The sequence below is a fragment of the Bombyx mori genome, chromosome 10, assembly GCF_030269925.1.
Source record: "Bombyx mori chromosome 10, ASM3026992v2".
Lineage (NCBI taxonomy): Eukaryota > Metazoa > Arthropoda > Insecta > Lepidoptera > Bombycidae > Bombyx > Bombyx mori.
Genome location: NC_085116.1, coordinates 5979199 through 5998595, shown reverse-complemented (window position 1 = coordinate 5998595; position 19397 = coordinate 5979199). Strand labels below are relative to the sequence as shown.

Here is a 19397-nt window from a genome sequence, read left to right as displayed (position 1 = left end):
ACAATTTTCCTTGTATTAAAACACCGGATCAATGAAATATTTATATGCCACCCCTTTTATCGAATTCGACGAAAACTTTAGTGAATAATGAAAAATTAATATGTATTTTTGAAGTGAAAACTTCTTTAGAATCGTTGTGATTTGAAACCGGATGCAACGGAAAAAACGACAGGTAAGAGACACAAATACATAAATGTGTAGGATGAAGCCAGCAAAGAATGAGACAGAAATATACATACTATTTAATACAGCGCCATCTGTGAGATTTTTTAATACTAACGTGTGTATGAAAGCTCTTGTAGTGAATTTTAATTTAGGATTATACGTCAAATTAAAATATCAATTCACAGAGGGCGCTACCTTACAATTATTTACTAATGACAAAATTTTACATATACTTAAGACGTTTAGGATAATTGTATTTTAATTTTGGAAGGTTTCACTTCTACCACGTGTGAATTGCACACATGTATTTTTTTTTTATTGCAATATCCGTACTGAGCGGGTTATTGCCAAACACTTGAAGAACACAAGCTGTTATGCGTGATAATCGTCGGACATTAAACTAGTCGTTACGCAACCTTCGCTTATGTTATTTATATTAATCACTTTACGATTAACCTTATTTTATGTGTAAGAAAACCTCAACATAAAAACCATGCATACGACCTTACCACTAACACTTACATGATAAAGTATTGTTTTAACACGAATCATTTTACGGCACAGAAAAAAGTAATATTTATTAGTTAATATTAAGATTTGCCTACATCGTTTTGTATATTGATTGGCCTGTTGGCGCTGTGGTTAGCGCCTCTGACTTATAAACGTCGTCGTGGATTCGATTCCCACCTCGGGTAAACAAAAAATATTGTTACGAACAGGTTTCGTTTGATGAAACTAGTATGAGCCGTAGAGATCACTAGAATAGGTAGGAAAAAAAACGGAACAGCATTACTTGCTCTGTGTCTGGGTTGCTAATATCTACTTATATAAACGTATTCAGAGGTATGTCTGCTTCCATTAGTAAAGGGAAACCTATTTTGGGGCTGGATGACCGTGTAAGATTTTTCCCCGATTATTTATTTAGTTATTAACCACTTTACGTTAAAAGCAAGAACCACGGGTAGCAGTTAAAAAGTGATGAAGACATTAAATTAATACTAAGGTAATATACCAATGATAGAGGAAGGAGAAGTAGTTTTATTAGCACGTTTTTTTTAAAATAGAATTCTTGAGCTTATAAACATTGGCAAGAATCTAAACTTGAATCGTTTTGATTGGTAGCAGTTTTAAGTAGGGTACAGGTTATACCTACCAAGCTAAAATGAATAGTATTCTTAGGAAATATCATCATTTTTTTATAAATATTGATCAAGCAATAATGTACGTAACTGGAAACGATCAAATTAAGACAGGTAACATCACGATGATGACCAAAATAACCAACGAATGAAGTAGGTCGTTCATTACCAAAATAGCGTGTTCATTTTGTTTATTATTTAAGGTACAGACAGCCATAAGAATAAATGTACGCAAGTGAAAGGCCGCTGTCCGGTCAAGGAGGTCCGCGTTTGATGTACTACATTACAAGTAATTTTAAATCTCGTTACATCTAAGTCAGAAGCTGATTAACAGTACCCTGGAAACTAGAGGCTTAGTGTTGGTCGAGTCACGAATTTGAGTACAGTTTAGGGCAACAAAAAATGACCAATAAACTATACATCACAAACACGGCAAGAATCACGTGTGCCCACTGAGTTTCTCGCCGAATCTTCTCAGTGGGTCGCGATTGCGATCTGGTGGTATATTCAGCGAAGCACTGCTCTTGCTAGGGCTAGTGTTAGCAAATTCTCTCAGGTTGAGCCCGTGAGCTCACCTACCCGTCAGGGCGTAGCTGGAATGAGGCTACCAGCTAATATGTAGGGAAAAGTACAATCACGTGAGCTTTGAGATTTAAAAAAGTGTGTGAAATAAATTCGTTCGTCGTCGTCCATTGTTTGTGTTAAATAGCCGGGTACAATCAAGTATATACTATATTATTATCTCACAGAGAAAGTCATGTACACTGAGTAACGAAAGCAGAAATGCGTTCCCAATGGTTGGTTTACGGTATTATTGGTAGTTTATGGATCAAAGAGTAACACGAGCAACTCTTTATTAATCTAAGGCAGTCTTTCTCAAAGTGGGCGATAACGCCCCCTGGGGGGCGTTTGAAACCTAGAGGGGGGCGTTAAGGGGCCCAGGAAAAAATGGGGGGCGTTGATGTGGGTTAGGGGGGCGCTGTAAAATTTGTAATTTCATTTACTTAATTTACCCATTACCGTCCAATGTCAAATAGTATAGTAAGCCTAAGCAGCTCACTTATGATGTATAATGCCCTTCCAATCCCACCACACACACAGCATCACCTTGTTGCGAGTTAACCCGGGTTTTGCCAGAGTCTGTGAAGCCTGACCGGCCTTTGACGACAACTTTTCTCGTACGTTCTTGTCGTACGTGATCCACTTTTCATCACCAGTTATCAGCTTCAAAAATGGTTCGGTTTCATTACGTCGTAATAAAGAATCACAAATGAGTACACGGTTCATTAGATTTCTTTCAGTGAGCTTTTTTGTGTGCCCAGTTTTTTTCAAATGCGCCATAACTATTTTGTGGTCAATTCCCAGTTCTTCAGTTACGTCGTAACTACTGATATGCCGATCTTGCCACACTTTTGCAAAAATGGCATCGATTTTATCCGTAATAGGGCGACCAGAGCGACGTGCATTTTTGACATCAAAATTTTCGGATTGAAAACGCTTAAACCAAATTTGTGCTACTCTCACAGACACTGCACTAGGTCCATAAACATCGCATTCTCGAGCATCGCCTTTCACGACTCGTCGTCACCGAGCATCGATGCCAGAACACTCGGCAACGACAAGTCGTTTCCTATTTTTGCGACGAGTACACGCCGCCGCCCCTCCCATGCGGGGCAGGCGACGAGCGTATGCTCTGCCGTGTCCAAGTCGCAACCACGATGGTGGCACTCTACCGTCGGCTCGGCTCCGATCCGGTGCAACCATGCCCAGTGAGTACCTGCGTGAGCCGGAAAGTGAGGCGTCCTCTGTCACGATTCACCCAATTCACAAGAATCGGGCGAATCGCCTCGACGGTCCTACGACCAGCCGAAGGATCGACCAGCCGCCTGGACCATGACTCCAGCACGGACCGCTGAGATTGGGCCCTCCGCGCTCTGACCACACCGGGGCTGGGACCCGCCACGCCCCGGGCACGAAGGTTACCCCGCCACTGATAGTCAGCGGCGGGCGCCTCCGCCTCCAGGACTCAAGGCGGCGTCCCAGTACACATGCCGCCTCGAAAGAGATGGTGCGATAACCACGGATGATCCTGACCGCGATGGTGCGTTGCGGCCGTTGCAGCAACTTCGCTACCCCCACGGCCAGTGACTGGCCCTACGCGGGCGCCTCGTATAAGGCGCGTCACCTTGTCAGGCCCCCCGATGTTGGGAAGAAGCCAGCTTAACACGCCGGCCACCCCCAACAAACGAGCACATTGTCCACCGTCAGCTGTCGTCTTTTCTCCTCTCCCACAATCTTCTTAGCTCCTTCCAATCTGGTTTTCGCAAGGGCCACAGCACGGTTACAGCTCTTCTAAAAGTGACCGATGACATTCGCTGGGCCATGGAAAACAAACAACTAACTTTATTAGTGTTGTTAGATTTCAGCAGCGCTTTTAACTCTGTTGACTTCGATGTTCTGCTCGAAATACTCAAATCAAACAATATCTCCTCGTCTGCTATTAACTGGTTTGATAGTTACCTTCGGGGGCGCTCGCAATGTGTCCGTCTTGACGAGACTTTCTCGGATTGGCAGAACGTCAGTGCGGGCGTTCCCCAAGGTGGTGTTCTTTCTCCTCTTCTGTTTTCTGTGTTTATAAACTCTGTCACTAGGCTTATATCTTCTAAATTCCACCTCTACGCAGACGATCTCCAGCTATATCGCCACTTCTCGGAGCCTGAAGTTGAATCGGCTATTGCTGCGATGAACAGTGATCTGAAGTCTATCAGTGAATGGGCAAAAGCCTACGGTCTGCACATTAATCCGGGAAAATCACAGGCTATCATTATAGGGGGTAAACAATTGCGCAGTAGACTCAGCGATCCTATACTCCCCCCAATTTATTTGGATGGGACTCAAATAACTCTAACCGATTCAGTTAAAAACCTGGGTCTTATTGTAGATCGACATCTTTCGTGGAATTCTCACGTTGCTGAGATTAGTAGGAAGGTGCACTTTGCCTTGCACTCGTTGAGATGTCTGCAGGGCTTCTTACCTCAGCATACAAAAATATCTCTCGTCCAAGCTCTCATTCTACCTATAATTGATTACGCCGATGCTTGCTACTTGGATGCCACTGAGGAGCTCTCAAACAAGCTTGAGAGGATGCAAAATCTATGTATCCGTTTTATATACAATCTCAGAAAATTCGATCATGTTTCTCATTTTCGCAAAGAACTTAAATGGCTCCCTATACGCCTTCGTAGGAATACTCGAATATTATGTCTCCTATTCAATATCCTACATAAGCCCACTTCTCCCTTATATTTACGTGAGCGATTCTCTTTCATTCGTTCTCCTGATGCTCCCTGCAGGTCCAACCAACGTTCTGTTTTGTTATTCCCTTCCCACAAAACCAATTTCTATTCTCACTCCTTTACTGTGCACGCGGTCAGACTGTGGAATTCGTTGCCGGCTGACATCCGAGTTTGCAAGTCTGTTTCCGTTTTTAAATACAAGGTCAAACAATTTTATCTATCATCAACCGAATGATCATGGTTCTATACTCTTCGCATATACGAGTGTTACTGTGTTACTTATAATATTTGCTATGTGTATGTGCTATAATTCTCATGTTGTATTTGTTATTTTAGTTATGTGTTCTACACACACTTATCACTTTTTATTATTATTCTCATTATCCTCTCGCAGGTCTGCTGGAAGAGATTTCTCAAAGAAATAAGCAGTGCCTTTGTACATAATTTTCCTATTACTCTGTACTGTGTCTTGTTTTCTGTGTGTACATAAATAAATAAATAAATAATAAATAAACGAGGGACCAGGTTCTGAAAGTGAACACGGAAGGTCCAACGACTGTCCAGAATGAGGCCGAGGTACTTCAACTGCACCCCGACCCGATACGGACGCCTCCAACAACGATATGGGCATCGACAGGTGGCACCCTCCGTGGCCTGTGGAACCACATGGCCTCAGTTTTACTGAGTGTCACGTCGAGGCCTAATCTCCTGATTTTGCCGATGACATGCGCCACCCCAGCGGTAGCAAGACGAGCAAACTCAGCAAAACTCCCCCCCGGGACATGACCAACGTGTCGTCTGCGTAACAGATTACGCTTAGGCCCGGGAGGAGGGCACCTCTCAGTACCCAGTCATACCCGATATTCCACAAAAGAGGGCCGAGCACCAACCCCTGTGGAACACTGCGCACGACCGGGAACCTGTGCACAATCCCACCGTGCTCAGTACACGTGACCGATCTGTCCTCCAAGTAGGAAGCCACCAGTTGGCGAAGGTAGGGGGGCACTCCGTGTCTTACCAGGAACATTTTTTAAATAAAAGAACACTTATTGCGGCATAACTATAATAGTTAGACATATGCTGTCGCGACACTTTTTGTAAATACTAATGTTTTTTATAAAGTCGTAGTACATTATTTTATTCTGTCATCAATAGTTTTCGTAGGGCACGCGACGTAAATAATATTTTAGGTAAATTTTTTTTACACCTTGGGTTCTTGGAGTTTTAGTAAGAATACCTAATTTTTTTCAAAAAAGAATATAGCCTATGTCACTCGGGAATAGTGAAGCTTCCAAATAGTGAAAGAATTTTTCAAATCGGTTTAGTAGTTTCGGAGCCCATTGAATACAAACAAACAAATCTTTCCTCTTTATAATATTAGTATAGATATTAATTATTACAAATAATAAAAACGCTGACTTAGGCGGCGGTTTTTATTTGAACCAGTTCTAAATTATAAACTAAAATTCTATGAAAAATTACCCATATTTATCTATAATACGAAATGATATTAATTTATTTTTCGTAGTTTCCTTCCTTCTTGCGTCGATAATCCTCAGTGCTGAGGGTCGTGGCCTCCTCTAATAACTTTCTCCTGCATCATCTTGCGCCATTCCTGCCTGTCCTCGGCTGTGTGGATAGCAACGTGGACTGAGGTATTGAGAGTGGAGCGTATTTGGTCCGACCAGCGCATTGGATTTCTGCCTCTGTGCCTTCTCCCGCATACCTTGCCTGTTACCAGCAGCTTTTCCAGATTGTCACCTCTCTTTCTGGCGATATGTCCAAAGATCTCGAAACTCCTCCGCGCGCATGTAGTGCGGAGGTGCATTGGAATCTTGAGCTCGGTAAGAATGGATTCGTTGGTTCTGTGTTCTGTCCAACGAATCCCAAGCATTTTCCTCCAGCACCACATCTCAAACGCGTCGAGCGTTGGCGGTCGGCTTTCTTGAGGGTCCAAGTCTCTGCGCCGTAGAGAAAAACGCCACCCAAACAGGGTCATAGCTCTCTTTGCCATACTGATTCGCCTTCTGAGGTCCTTTTCGGAGGATCCATTACTAGCTATGACGGAGCCCAGATAAATGAAATCCTCTACGACTTCCAGGTTTAGCTTATACGTAGTTTAATAAGTTATTATTGTTAGTAGTATTATTTACTAGTCGAAATATAAATTTTTAATTATCTTATGATGAGAATCTTATATTAATGAGAAAGATAATCAACAAAAATAGTTTCGTTCTAATAAATTAGCATAGTAATAGAGTGAACTAGCAATTTATTTTGGTAATTCTGAATTTAAACAAACATATTGATGAGAAGAATTCATTTTTACTTTGCAAATTTGTAAATACAGGCTCTGTAGCAATGTACGGACATATAATAATATGAAGAAACAATAATAGCATCTACAAATATATATGTACCACGTGGTACTACATTTACTAAAATTGATACAACATTTATTAATTAAATTAATGAAATTGTGGTTTTAAAGTTTTAGGGGTGTATAAAAAATGGGGGGCGCTGAAAAATAATTGATTTTCAAAGGGGGCGGTAAAAGAAATAAGTTTGATAATCACTGATCTAAGGTAAAGCAACGTGTTCGTTCTTTCTGAATTATAAATATATCGCATGCTAAGCCGCGAGCCACATTTAGTTCCTAATAATGTTGTAGTACCAACACTACCATATAGGGATGTTTAATATTAACTAATATAACAGTGATTTCACACCACCTGTAGAATTAACCTATTCCGTGGAATTAACTATAATAATGAACAAAACCGCGACAGAGCCACAACTAATCAGTGTATGAAGCAACTAACAATTTGATATAATAATATTTTATATGTTTGGTACCATAATGGCTGACTCAGTGGTGCAGTAATTAGAGTCCCTGACTATTGCGCGGAGGGTCGTGGGTTCGACTCCCACATGGGGCAAAACATTCGGGTGATGATCAGATTTGTTTTCTATTTGTTTAGGTATTTATTATCTATATATGTATACATTTAAACGCCTGTGACGTATTTAATGTATTTAAAAGTATGTATGTCAATCAGTGGTACCCATAACACAGGGAATCTTAACTTGGGGCCAGGTGTCGTCGTGGCCTAAAGGATAAGATGTCCGGTGCATTCGTGTGTAGCGATGCACCGGTGTTCGAATCCCGCAGGCGGGTACCAATTTTTCTAATGAAATACGTACTCAACAAATGTTCACGATTGACTTCCACGGTGAAGGAATAACATCGTGTAATAAAAATCAAACCCGCAAAACTATAATTTGCGTAATCACTGGTGGTAGGACCTCTTGTGAGTCCACACGGGTGGGTACCACCACCCTGCCTATTTCTGCCGTGAAGCAGTAATGCGTTTCGGTTTGAGGGGTGGGGCAGCCGTTGTACTATACTTGAGACCTTAGAACTTATATCTCAAGGTGGGTGGCGCATTTACGTTGTGGATGTCTATGGGCTCCAGTAACCACTTAACACCAGGTGGGCTGTGAGCTCGTTCACCCATCTAAGCAATAAAAAAAAAAAAAAAACCTTATATGATGTGTTTGTATGGTATAAATAATGCCGTATTATAAGTTTCCCTGTTTAATGGGTACTAGTTCGCTACTTTGGTTTGTCTATTGGCCACCATTTTTGGGGGCGGTAGGTGTAACGTCATTGTCGGATCGACATAAAATTTCTATTCTCTCAAAAAAATCGTGTTGCCCAAGTACTGAATGGAGACAGAGCTAAAGGCATCTCCAAGGCAGGGGAGGATTCGGTGATTCCGGGTGATTCGAGGATTCCGTATCGGAATGGCGTTTCTCAGAGTGGATATATCTCCTCATCTGACTCGACCGATGTTGTTCAAATTTATTTTCAAATTTAACGGGATTTTTTATTACTAAAAATAATTACGGACAGACATTACGGCCGTCTGGTGTAGTGGTAAGTGACATGGTCACTACACAAGGGGGTCGCGGGTTCGAATCCCGCCAAGGGAAGGTATTTGTATGATAAATATAAATGTCTTTTCTAGGGTTATGGATGTATATTAAATATATGTATGTGTATAATAAAAATCTTACATTTATTTCCGTTATATAGTACCTGTAACACAAGTTCTTTACGAACTTATCACGGGACCAGTTAACGTGGTGTGATTGTTAGTAAATATTTATTATTTATTATGATTATTATTATTACAAATTAATTATTTTATTCATAAGTATTTATCGGAGCTTTATAATCCCGTTAAGAAACACTATAATTATTTATTTACTAGCGACCCGCCCTCGCTTCGCTTCGGAAGCATTAAATTTTATTATTGATAGCTGAGTCCCGCGGATCCTCATACAACGCGAGTCCTACTACAACGTGGGACCTCATACAACGCGAGACCTACTACAACGCGGGACCTCATACAACGCGAGACTTCATGCAACGCGAGACCTCATACAACGCAAGACCTCATACAACGCGAGACCTCATACAACGCGAGGCCTACTACAACGCGCCACCTCATACAACGCGAGACCTCATACGACGCGAGACCTCATACGACGCGAGACCGCATACAACGCGAGACATCATACAACGCGAGATCTCATACAACGTGGGACCTCATACAACGCCAGACCTCGTACAATGTAAAAACCCCGTCATGACTTACGCGAGTGTGGTGTTCGCTCACGCGGCCCGCACACACATAGACACCCTCCAATCCCTACAATCCCGCTTTTGCAGGTTAGCTGTCGGGGCTCCGTGGTTCGTGAGGAACGTTGACCTACACGACGACCTGGGCCTCGAATCAATTCGGAAATACATGAAGTCAGCGTCGGAACGATACTTCGATAAGGCTATGCGTCATGATAATCGCCTTATCGTTGCCGCCGCTGACTACTCCCCGAATCCTGATCATGCAGGAGCCAGTCACCGTCGACGCCCTAGACACGTCCTTACGGATCCATCAGATCCAATAACCTTTGCATTAGATGCCTTCAGCTCTAATACTAGGGGCAGGCTTAGGGACCCCGGTAACCGTACTCGTCGAACTCGACAAAGAGGTCGACGTGCAACCTAACCCATGCATCAGCCCGCTGAGTTTCTCGCCGGATCTTCTCAGCGGGTCGCGATTCCGATCCGGTAGTAGATTCATTCGCGAAACAATTGCTCTTGAGTTGTTAGGTCTCCTTCGGAGGCGCTCGGGCAGTTGTTAGCAAATCCCACCCCTCTTGGCTGAGCCTTTGCTCGCCCACCTGTCCTGGTGAAACTGGAAAGGCCTTCGGGCCACCAGTAAACTTTCAATCATAAAAAAAAAAAAAAAAAAAAAAAAAAAAAAAACAATGTAAAAAATAAAGTCAGAGTTTACATTTGTAAAATAAAATAGTCATACGCTTATGACTAGATCTAAATATTACACGCTAGTATTACATATATTAATTTCGCTTCGCTTCGGAAACATAAAATTTTATTATTGATAGCTGAGTCCCGCGATGTTACCTGCGATTATTGTCGTACCGCGGATGACGCCGCGGGACGAAGCTAGTCTAAAAAAAGTAACCTTTTTTTTTTTTTTTTTTTTCGGGCTGGGGGCCGAACCTCCTACGAGGTCCCCGCGCCTAGGGGGCGCGCGGGGTATGTGAGACTCAACGATCTGCAGGTGTTGAGAGCAGATCGCGGGCCCAAGGATTTTAGGGCCCACCCACTAAACGACTCCCCTGCACTCTTACACCCAACGTCCGATCTCCGTCCGGGGTCAGAACCCGTTCAGAGTAGGGGGGTTCCCGCGGTCAACACTACAACCAGACACGCGGCGCCACCCCGAGGACGCCCGACCGACGGGTCGTCGAGGCGATAGTCGACGACCAACGACGTCGGTCTCCGCGGTACGGCGGCCCTACCAGGCCGCCCGGGCGGTGCCGCTGGTGTTCCGGGATACCCCGCTGGGCCAGAACCAGCCTGCCGGGTCGGAACGCGATACACCGCCGACCCGGCGTAAAAAAAGTAACCTAAGTTAACCCTTATATCATCAGCTACCTATCAGTTAAAGTCTCGTCAAAATCGGTCCAGCCGTTCCAGAGATTAGCCGGAAAAAAGAGACAGACTGACAGACAAAAGTTGTAAAAAATGTTATTTTGGTGTATGTAGGTATGCATGTAGTAAAAAGCGGTTTTTTCAATATTACAAACAGATACTCCAATTTTATTTATATCTATAGATTTTAGTTTTTCATAGGGTCTCTTTAATTTATATTGAAAAAAGCTGCGATAATTCACTGTGAATAAGACCGCAAATTCAAAGCTCTATTTAATAACATGACACCAGACCGCATACATCTGTGCTAAGACGATAATTTAGTAACTGAGACTTACTACATAGAAGACATTAAAATAATGATGACTAACTAACACCAGGTTGAACAAATTCGTGTCAGATATATCTGTGTTAGTGGGGAATATATTGTGCAAATATTATGTGAAATTTGTTTACCTACATTTAACGCTACAATCAGAGAATCCGGGTCAGTACAATTCAGCGAATGCTTTATACCCTTATATATAAGGGTGTGGTTGTCAGTGATCGTGTCCAATACAGGATGTCGAAATCTCTATTGTATTGGAAAAACTGTTGGCTTACGAATTGCCGCTGCCTATTACTACCGCGGACCAACAAACTTAGCGTTCCGGTTTGAAAGGTGAGATAGCTGTTTTGAAATCAATATAGAATTGTCGAATTCTATATTGATTATATAACAGCTAACTCATGTCTGAAGGTGGGTATGCGAACTGTGATGTTAATAGGCTCTAATAACTACTTAACCCCAGGTTGGCTGTGAGATAGTTCACCCGTCTACGCAATCTTTAACCGATTTCAACAGGGAATCTAATCTAGACCTTATTATATAACAGTGAAGATCAATAACCACTAGAAGAAACAACCAATAAGAATCACTATTATAATTTACACAATCACTATTAATTTAATACTTTTTTACAATGGCTCATAATTATTTACATCACCAGTGTTTCGATATTTATTCAATAATCAGTATTTAAATCAAAATTTATTATTTGGTTGTGTAATTGTTCAATGTCTCAAATTCTGAGAACAATGTTTATAATTTGATTTAAGTAGGCACCTCTGCCATTTCGATTGTCTCTTGCGTAGAAAACAATTTTCTTAGCAAACATATTTCGTAAGTTGTACGCGATAAAATACCCCGTGTTTGAGTACCATGAACAATGATCATGTAATTGCTTGCTTGAAGAATCTACTCCGGTATTTAGCCTTACGTAAATAACGATAGTTGGTATTCATGCGGACGGACACTTCTTTCGAAATTCAGTACGTTTTTTATACTGAAGAAATTAGGAAGATATTCGCGTGTCATGATGTTATGGGGTGACCCACAATTACGTTTTATAAAAATGTATAGTTTTATTTAATTGGATAAAAGCCTTTCCACCCACAGCTTCACTCGCGTGGACTACGGTTTGTATTGCGTGGACGAAGGCATTTTATAATATTTTATAGACGCTTTACAAAAGAAATACATAATTCAAATGTACAGCTTTCTTTTTCCTTACCTATTGCTGGTAGCCTGAAGGGCTATTCCAGCTACGCTTTGAATGGTAGGTGAGTTCACGGGTCACAACCTGAGAGTTTGCTAATACTGGCCCTAGCAAGAGCAGTGCTTCGCAGAATCTACCCTCGTATCGGAATGGCGACCCACTGAGAAGATCCGATAAAAAACTCAGTGGGTAAATTACCCCGTACGGCAAAGTAAAAAAATCGATATATCAGTCTTGAGCAAATGACGAGTAAAAGAGAAAGAGGTACCTAAGTCATACCTTGCCTTGTTGATAAAGAATTACATCAATAAGCCGTTGGCTTTAACGAGACCATTACGAAACTTAGAAACCTGTGTTGTTAATATGTCCAATTACTCGAGGGTGCAACCTGTTATTAATTTGTAGTCATTGTCCTTAGCACGAATGAATATTAAATTTCAGACAAAGCTATGACGCACTTGTCCGAATCTTTAAATATATACTTATGCGTTTCTTTTCTTCTTGTTTCAGATGGGTTGTTGCAAACTGACAATCGTTGATGATGTCCTGAACAGGTCTTTCTACAAACTGGGCCTGGCCGTCGGCAGACAGCCCGGCTACTTCATAATAATACCGGTACTACTAACCTTGCTCATGGTAACCGGATATCAAAGGATTCATTATGAGATGGACCCGGAATATTTGTTTTCGCCTGTTAGCGGACAAGGAAAGTTGGAAAGGAGGGTAGTTGAAGAGCACTTCAAAGTTAACTACTCGCACAGATTTAACGTTGGCAGAATTACACGAGCAGGTAATTCTTATTTATCAATTATGTTCTGGGCTCTAACAAAGTAATTAACTTTATTCATTGCCATCAAATCCTGGCTACATTCCAATGGTACTAGCGATTATTTTATGTAAAACAACTTTAATGGAGACTGCTTGCGCGGTACCTATCAAACTTTGAAGGTTCCATTCTCAAATGCTTTCCTGTATGCCCTGTCAACAGTGTCAACTGCTAACCGAAGATTCAAGTCAATCGGGTAATTGGCTATAAGCCAATACATCCAGTCAAGCATCATCGTTATCAGCGTACAGATCTCCACTCTTAGAGACATGCGTTCCCCCATGTTCGTTACAATAACCGGTGCTACGCTCTTTGTGTCCAACAAACGTGCATAAATTTTTTAACACATAAGTTTGTATCGCCTTCTCGTTTGAAAGAGCAAAAACACCTGCGTAGTAATAACATAAACAACCTATAGTCATTGCTCTATCGGGTTTTATTTTATTTCCTTCAAAGATTGACAAGCACAAGGCTCATTTCTGGTGAATGGTTACCGTGATTGTAAGCCGCAGGGTACAGTCAAAACGCTGCCTATCACTGAGGATTTACTTGAAGGAAATTTTGCGTTCAGCAAACATCTTGAAGTCGATTCATATCAGAGCCAGTGTAATTGATGTTACCTGTTATCTTTTGAATTAAACCCTATTGCAATGGCGGATCCAGGGGGAGGGTCATGGGGGTCATGACCACCCCCTGAGCTGGGTCCAGGTCTTAGGTGGACCACTAATTGAATATAATGATTTTATTTATATATTTTGTCACCATACAGATTTTATGTAACTACATACCTTCAATATTTAATTAATTTAATATAATATAATAACTTTGTATAATGGCAAACGTTTGGGAACTAACGCATCTAAATTTGACTATGTGACCCCCTCCTGGCGCCAAAGCTGGATCCGCCCTTGCCCTATTGTACATATATTTGAGGGGTTTCGTTGGACGACAGCCGCTATAAAAACATTTGAAACTTTTACCTCATGTTACTTGCAATATGAGGTCAAAGTTTCAAGAGGTCAGGTTACCTTGGTGTACGTTCTTGTTGTGATCTATGTGGGCTACAGTAACGACTTAAAATCTGGCAAGCTCAATAGTCGCCCACCTATAGGTATATAAAAAAAACCTCAATTGTAATTAGGTAAGGAATTTAAATAAATACATATAAAGTTTTTTTTTTATTTCCAGGAAGATTTGGTCGAGTAATTATAGTGGCCAAAGACAACAATACTAACTTACTGCGAACCGAAATATGGAAAGAATTAAGGGAATTGGATGATCTGGTGCAAAACGTAACAGTCACGTTACCGACTGGAGAGACTTTCACGTATCGTGAAGAGTGCGCCAGATGGGAGGGGCAATGCTTCGTCAACGACATACTGAACTTAGACAAAATAATAGGCGAGGTAATGATCATTCTTCCTGCGAAATTATGCGACGGTAATAGGGTATTGCTAGTTCAATTAACCGATTATGATACCACTCTTTTTATTAGTGCAGACGGCCAGACGAGTCCGCGGCTCAACTGGTGTCAACCGGTTAACAGAACCCATATATGTACGTACACCACAAGCTGAAGGCCGACACACGCCTTGAAATATAAAATGGAAGTCACAAATGTATTCAATAAATTCTTTATTCATAAATTCAAAGAGGCTCGACGGATTATTTAAGAATTATTATTGAAATTCCGTCCTTGTGTTTCAAGATAAACAGCGGCATTCTCGTTTTGTTTTTAAGGGCTAAGCACTTCCACACCTCGAGTTATTACCTCGTTGGTCTGGTGGTTATTAAAACTGACTAAGACACCACAAATTCAAATTTCGATTCAGTCAATATCTAACCATGAAGATAAAATATATTAGGTGTTCGAATTGAAAAATTCTAACTAAGGGCCCTTGAAAGTGGAAACTATGATAATATACTCTACGTTTAATCGGATAATAGAGGACTCTTCAATCAGCTGAAATGTTACAGTGACTAACCAATGCATGTATTTTTTCATGTCATTTGTTTGACTTTGAAAAATCCACTCTGAACAAAGGGATTTAAAAGGAACTACATAGTGGAAGTGTGTCATCCACATATCTCAATACTTTCCTTTTCTTTTCACTTTCTCTTCAGAGAACACTTTTGAATCTTTAAGGCCGAGAGGCATTTATTTAAAAACTTGTATCAGAGTTAAAGGAGGCCAAGCGGCACTGTCATTAACAGGAAATTTCCACTTAAATAGGAACAGTGCGGGTTTTCTGACAACTGTTTAACATTCGCATATCGAATTCTATGGTATTGTGTGATTCAAGGCGAAGAACTGTCATTCATTGAGTCATAGCGATTAATACGAAGATCCTATTATTGACATTAACAATGGATAGTTATTATTACGAAGTAGATTCAATAAACACGTACCGCGCGCTCAATATTGCACGGTGACATATATTTCTCCTAATCTTCTATAATGAGAAATATATCGAATCATTGATATTTGAACTGCCACAACTTCATCATTAAAAAATACGTAGGTTCCCAAATTCGTATAACTTTGTATCAAGTATCGACAAGTGACGAGTGTTTTCTCGAAGCATTGCATTATTTAGAAGGCGTTAGAACGTCAATACTTAATTAAATCGAAAAAAAACACGTGTTCTTATTCATTAAAATTCTAAACACACATAGCAGATTTATGGTTACTTGCGATAACGCTGCCAACGCAAGGATTCGCTTCATTCTACGATTTAATTTCAACACATCCTATGTACGTTTACATAGGACTATGAAGACTCAAATTATGGAGGGACTTTAATTACTTAATTTTGTTTCTTTTAAATGCTACTATCTTAAATTATCGTTACTATTTTCATTAAGCATTTAAGACATGATACAGTGTGAAGGTACGCTATATAGGGTGTTCCCGATACAGTAGCCGATGGCTATATTATTTACATATTACGTATTTGTTTATTTTAAGCACATAATTTTTCACAATAGGTCGTTCTTATTTTAGTAGAAAACGTGATAGGTATTTTTCTTTTAAAAGGTGGAGCGCGGCGAGTTAAATCTGACTTTCCCAATAATGTTCAATCCCGTGACGTGGGAAGCACATGCATTTCCAGTATACTTTGGAGGAAGTCAAGTGGTTGATGATGTTATAGTGTCAGTGCCAGCCGTGCAATTGGTGTGGTTTGTTAGAACGGATACTAAAATACAGGAACAAAGGTAATAATAAATATTAGCATTAGCAGGATTTTTTTGTTGTTTTCAAATGACAACTAACTAAAATTTTCTCTTCATGTTTGTTGTGGCTTATTTGACCTCGTGTCTCAATATGGGTCATCTAAACGATTATACCGGGCGAGCCGCGAGTTCATCGCTAATTGTTAAGAATCTTATGACAAATCACGGATTCTGTACGCTCGTATAACTCTATTGGGATGTTCAAAACAATGATTCGATTCTTGACAATGAAATTTTGTTTTCAATGGAAACAAACGCTTTAGTATAGGATTGCACTGTGTTTCGTTTAGCTTTTTATTATCTATTTTAAATGACAATAGGTCTTCGCTTTGTGCAAACACCGCAATATAGCTTACTTAGATAACAGACATCGATCTTGACACTGTTTAAGAAATCGTTACGAATACTAAACACTGCGTAACATTGTCAAGAATACGAATAGAAAGGTTGGGCATGATTTAATTCTCAACAAAGTTTCACGATAACTTGTGTCAGAACTTCGACAAGTAGTAATATCTGTTGAATTTTTTAGGGGTGCGGCGTGGGAAGACGCGTTTTTGGACGCGGTGGGTATCGCCGAAGATACTGGCCGATTCAAGCACATATCGGTGGCTCGATTCGCTTCACGAACTCTTGACCATGAACTCGAAAAGAACACAAGAACCGTGATACCGTTCTTTAGTTCTACTTTCATTTTGATGGGTGTATTTTCAGTCGTCACTTGTTTGATGGGTGATTGGGTGCGTTCGAAGCCTTGGTTAGGATTACTGGGTAACATATCAGCCGTTATGGCCACGGCCGCAGCATTTGGCTGCGCGATATACTTAGGCATCTCTTTCATTGGAATAAATTTAGCGGCACCCTTCCTAATGATTGGTAAGTCAAGCCATTCCTATGAGTTTCATTAGTATGCTTTGGTTTAAGCGTTATTATTGTATAACTCTCTTTTGATCTGATCAGGTATCGGCATTGATGATACTTTTGTGATGTTGGCTGCGTGGAGAAGGGCTTCCCCAAAACTACCGGTTCCGGAACGCATGGCATCTATGTTATCAGAAGCCGCTGTTTCCATTACGATAACGTCGGTAACGGACATGTTGTCATTTTTCATTGGAATCTTTTCCCCGTTTCCATCTGTACAAATATTCTGCATGTACTCAGGTATTTTATTTTTGTTTACATATGTACATTTCAGTTTACTATTTAAAGTAACTAGTGTTCGTCCACTGATCGAAATACTACCATTATCAGCGACACTCAAAATTTTCAATTTCTTTTATCGCACTGATACTCGTCAATATTTTCTAAACAAAAAAAGAATATTGCCTGACAAGGTCATACCCGATCCTGTGGGCCGAATGGTAAACAGTCGACATCCCCCTAAACACGACATTACGGATCCTCCCGATCCATTAACGCTGCTTTTAGGTACCACAAGCACCAGTCACCTCGTCGAACCCGTCGCTTGCGACGAAGGGCTCGACGACTGAATTAACCCATAGACACAGCCCGCAGAGTTTCTCGCCGGATCTCCTCAGTGGGTCGCGTTTCCTATCCGGTGGTAGATTCTGCGAAGCACTGCTCTCTTGCTAGGGCCAGTGTTAGCAACACTCACGGTTTGAGTCCCGTGAGCTCACCTACACGTCAAGGAGAAGCTGAAATAGCCTCTCAAGACTATCAGCATAGATAGGAAAAAAGCCTAGCAAACAGAAGGGAACATATGATACTTATCTGTTCCAGTTGTCATTGGCTATATACAGACTAAGCGAAATTTCCTATTACTTTTAAATGAACTTAAATTTCAGGTCTGGCGGTGTGTTTCACTTTTGTTTGGCATCTAACATTCTTTGCCGGTTGCGTCGCAGTTTCGGGATATCGTGAAAAACAAAACAGACACACAATTACTATGCTCAAAGTTTTGCCTGAATCGAGAGCACGTAAAGGTACAAGTTTTATTCTTGAAAATTTAATAGATTAATGATTTTGTTTATGGGTTCCCAAAAATTGCATTATTTGATGCTTTTGGTTTTTTATTTGGTTTAAAATTCCAAAACGACTGAGTCGTTCCTGACAATAAATTGGCAGATTATAAACTTCTAAACAACAATGTAAAGTGTTCGAAAAAATTCAAGAATAAGGCATTTTGTTAGATTAGTAACTAATTAAAACTTCAATCTACTATAAATCGAATTCGTTCTAATAGATGTACATTAAACTGTTGCAGAAGAAAAATCGTGGTTATACAGGGCTTTCTGCAGCGGGGGCATTGATCCAGCCGATCCCGATAATCCAATTGACAATAAGGAACATTGTATCATGGCCTTCTTCCGTACAACCATGGCCGATTTGTTGAACCATAACGGAGTTAAAGCTTTCGTAATAGTTATATTCCTACTGTACTTGGCTGGAGCCGGTTACGGTGTTACCAATCTGAAGGAAGGTTTGGAAAGAAGAAAGCTGTCTAAAGTGGATTCATACTCTGTCGAGTTCTTCGATAGGGAGGATCTTTATTACAGAGAATTTCCATACAGGATACAGGTATTTTTACGAGATACATAATAACCTCTATTTATCAGTTAGACGGTACTCAAATTTTCTTTCTCCCCCTACAGGTGGTAATTAGCGGTCAATACAATTATTCAGATACTTTAGTACAGGCTGAAGTTGAAAAACTGACAAAACGTTTGGAAAGCACATCGTACATATCGAATTCACTGTACACGGAGTCGTGGCTTAAAACGTTTTTGGATTACGTATCTGCTAATAACGACTATTTGAATGTGACTATCGATAACGAAGTTGACTTCATACAGAATCTCAAAGAGGTATATATAATCAGTGGCTTAACAATTTTTTTATTATTTCCATTTTCTGTCCATTTCTTTAAAAGACATTGTATCTTTACAGTTGTGGCTGTTTCCCGCTAATCCTTTCTCATTGGATGTCAAATTTAACGACGCCGGAGACCAAATCGTTGCTTCCAGGTTTCTGATACAAGCTATCAATATAAGTGGTACAAACCATGAAAAGGAAATGGTCAAAGCGTTAAGAACTATAGTTGCTGAATCACCGTTGAATGCTTCAGTGTTCCATCCGTATTTCGTATTTTTCGACCAGGTAAAGACTAGTCTTAATTATACTATAATGTTATAAATTGTATGTAATTTAGTA

General features: G+C 40.6%; 1 protein-coding gene across 1 annotated transcript in view; it reads left to right on the top strand.

Moving 5' to 3' along the window:
- Positions 1–19397, top strand: part of LOC101740298 (patched domain-containing protein 3) — a 54764-nt gene that overhangs the window by 32977 nt on the left and 2390 nt on the right. Inside the window, exons 2-10 of the mRNA XM_038013153.2 lie at positions 12677–12956; positions 14181–14398; positions 16030–16208; positions 16759–17102; positions 17187–17387; positions 18032–18169; positions 18451–18764; positions 18839–19051; positions 19134–19343. Of these exons, the coding sequence (XP_037869081.1) occupies positions 12677–12956; positions 14181–14398; positions 16030–16208; positions 16759–17102; positions 17187–17387; positions 18032–18169; positions 18451–18764; positions 18839–19051; positions 19134–19343 (2097 nt within the window). The remainder of the gene's footprint in view (positions 1–12676; positions 12957–14180; positions 14399–16029; positions 16209–16758; positions 17103–17186; positions 17388–18031; positions 18170–18450; positions 18765–18838; positions 19052–19133; positions 19344–19397) is intronic.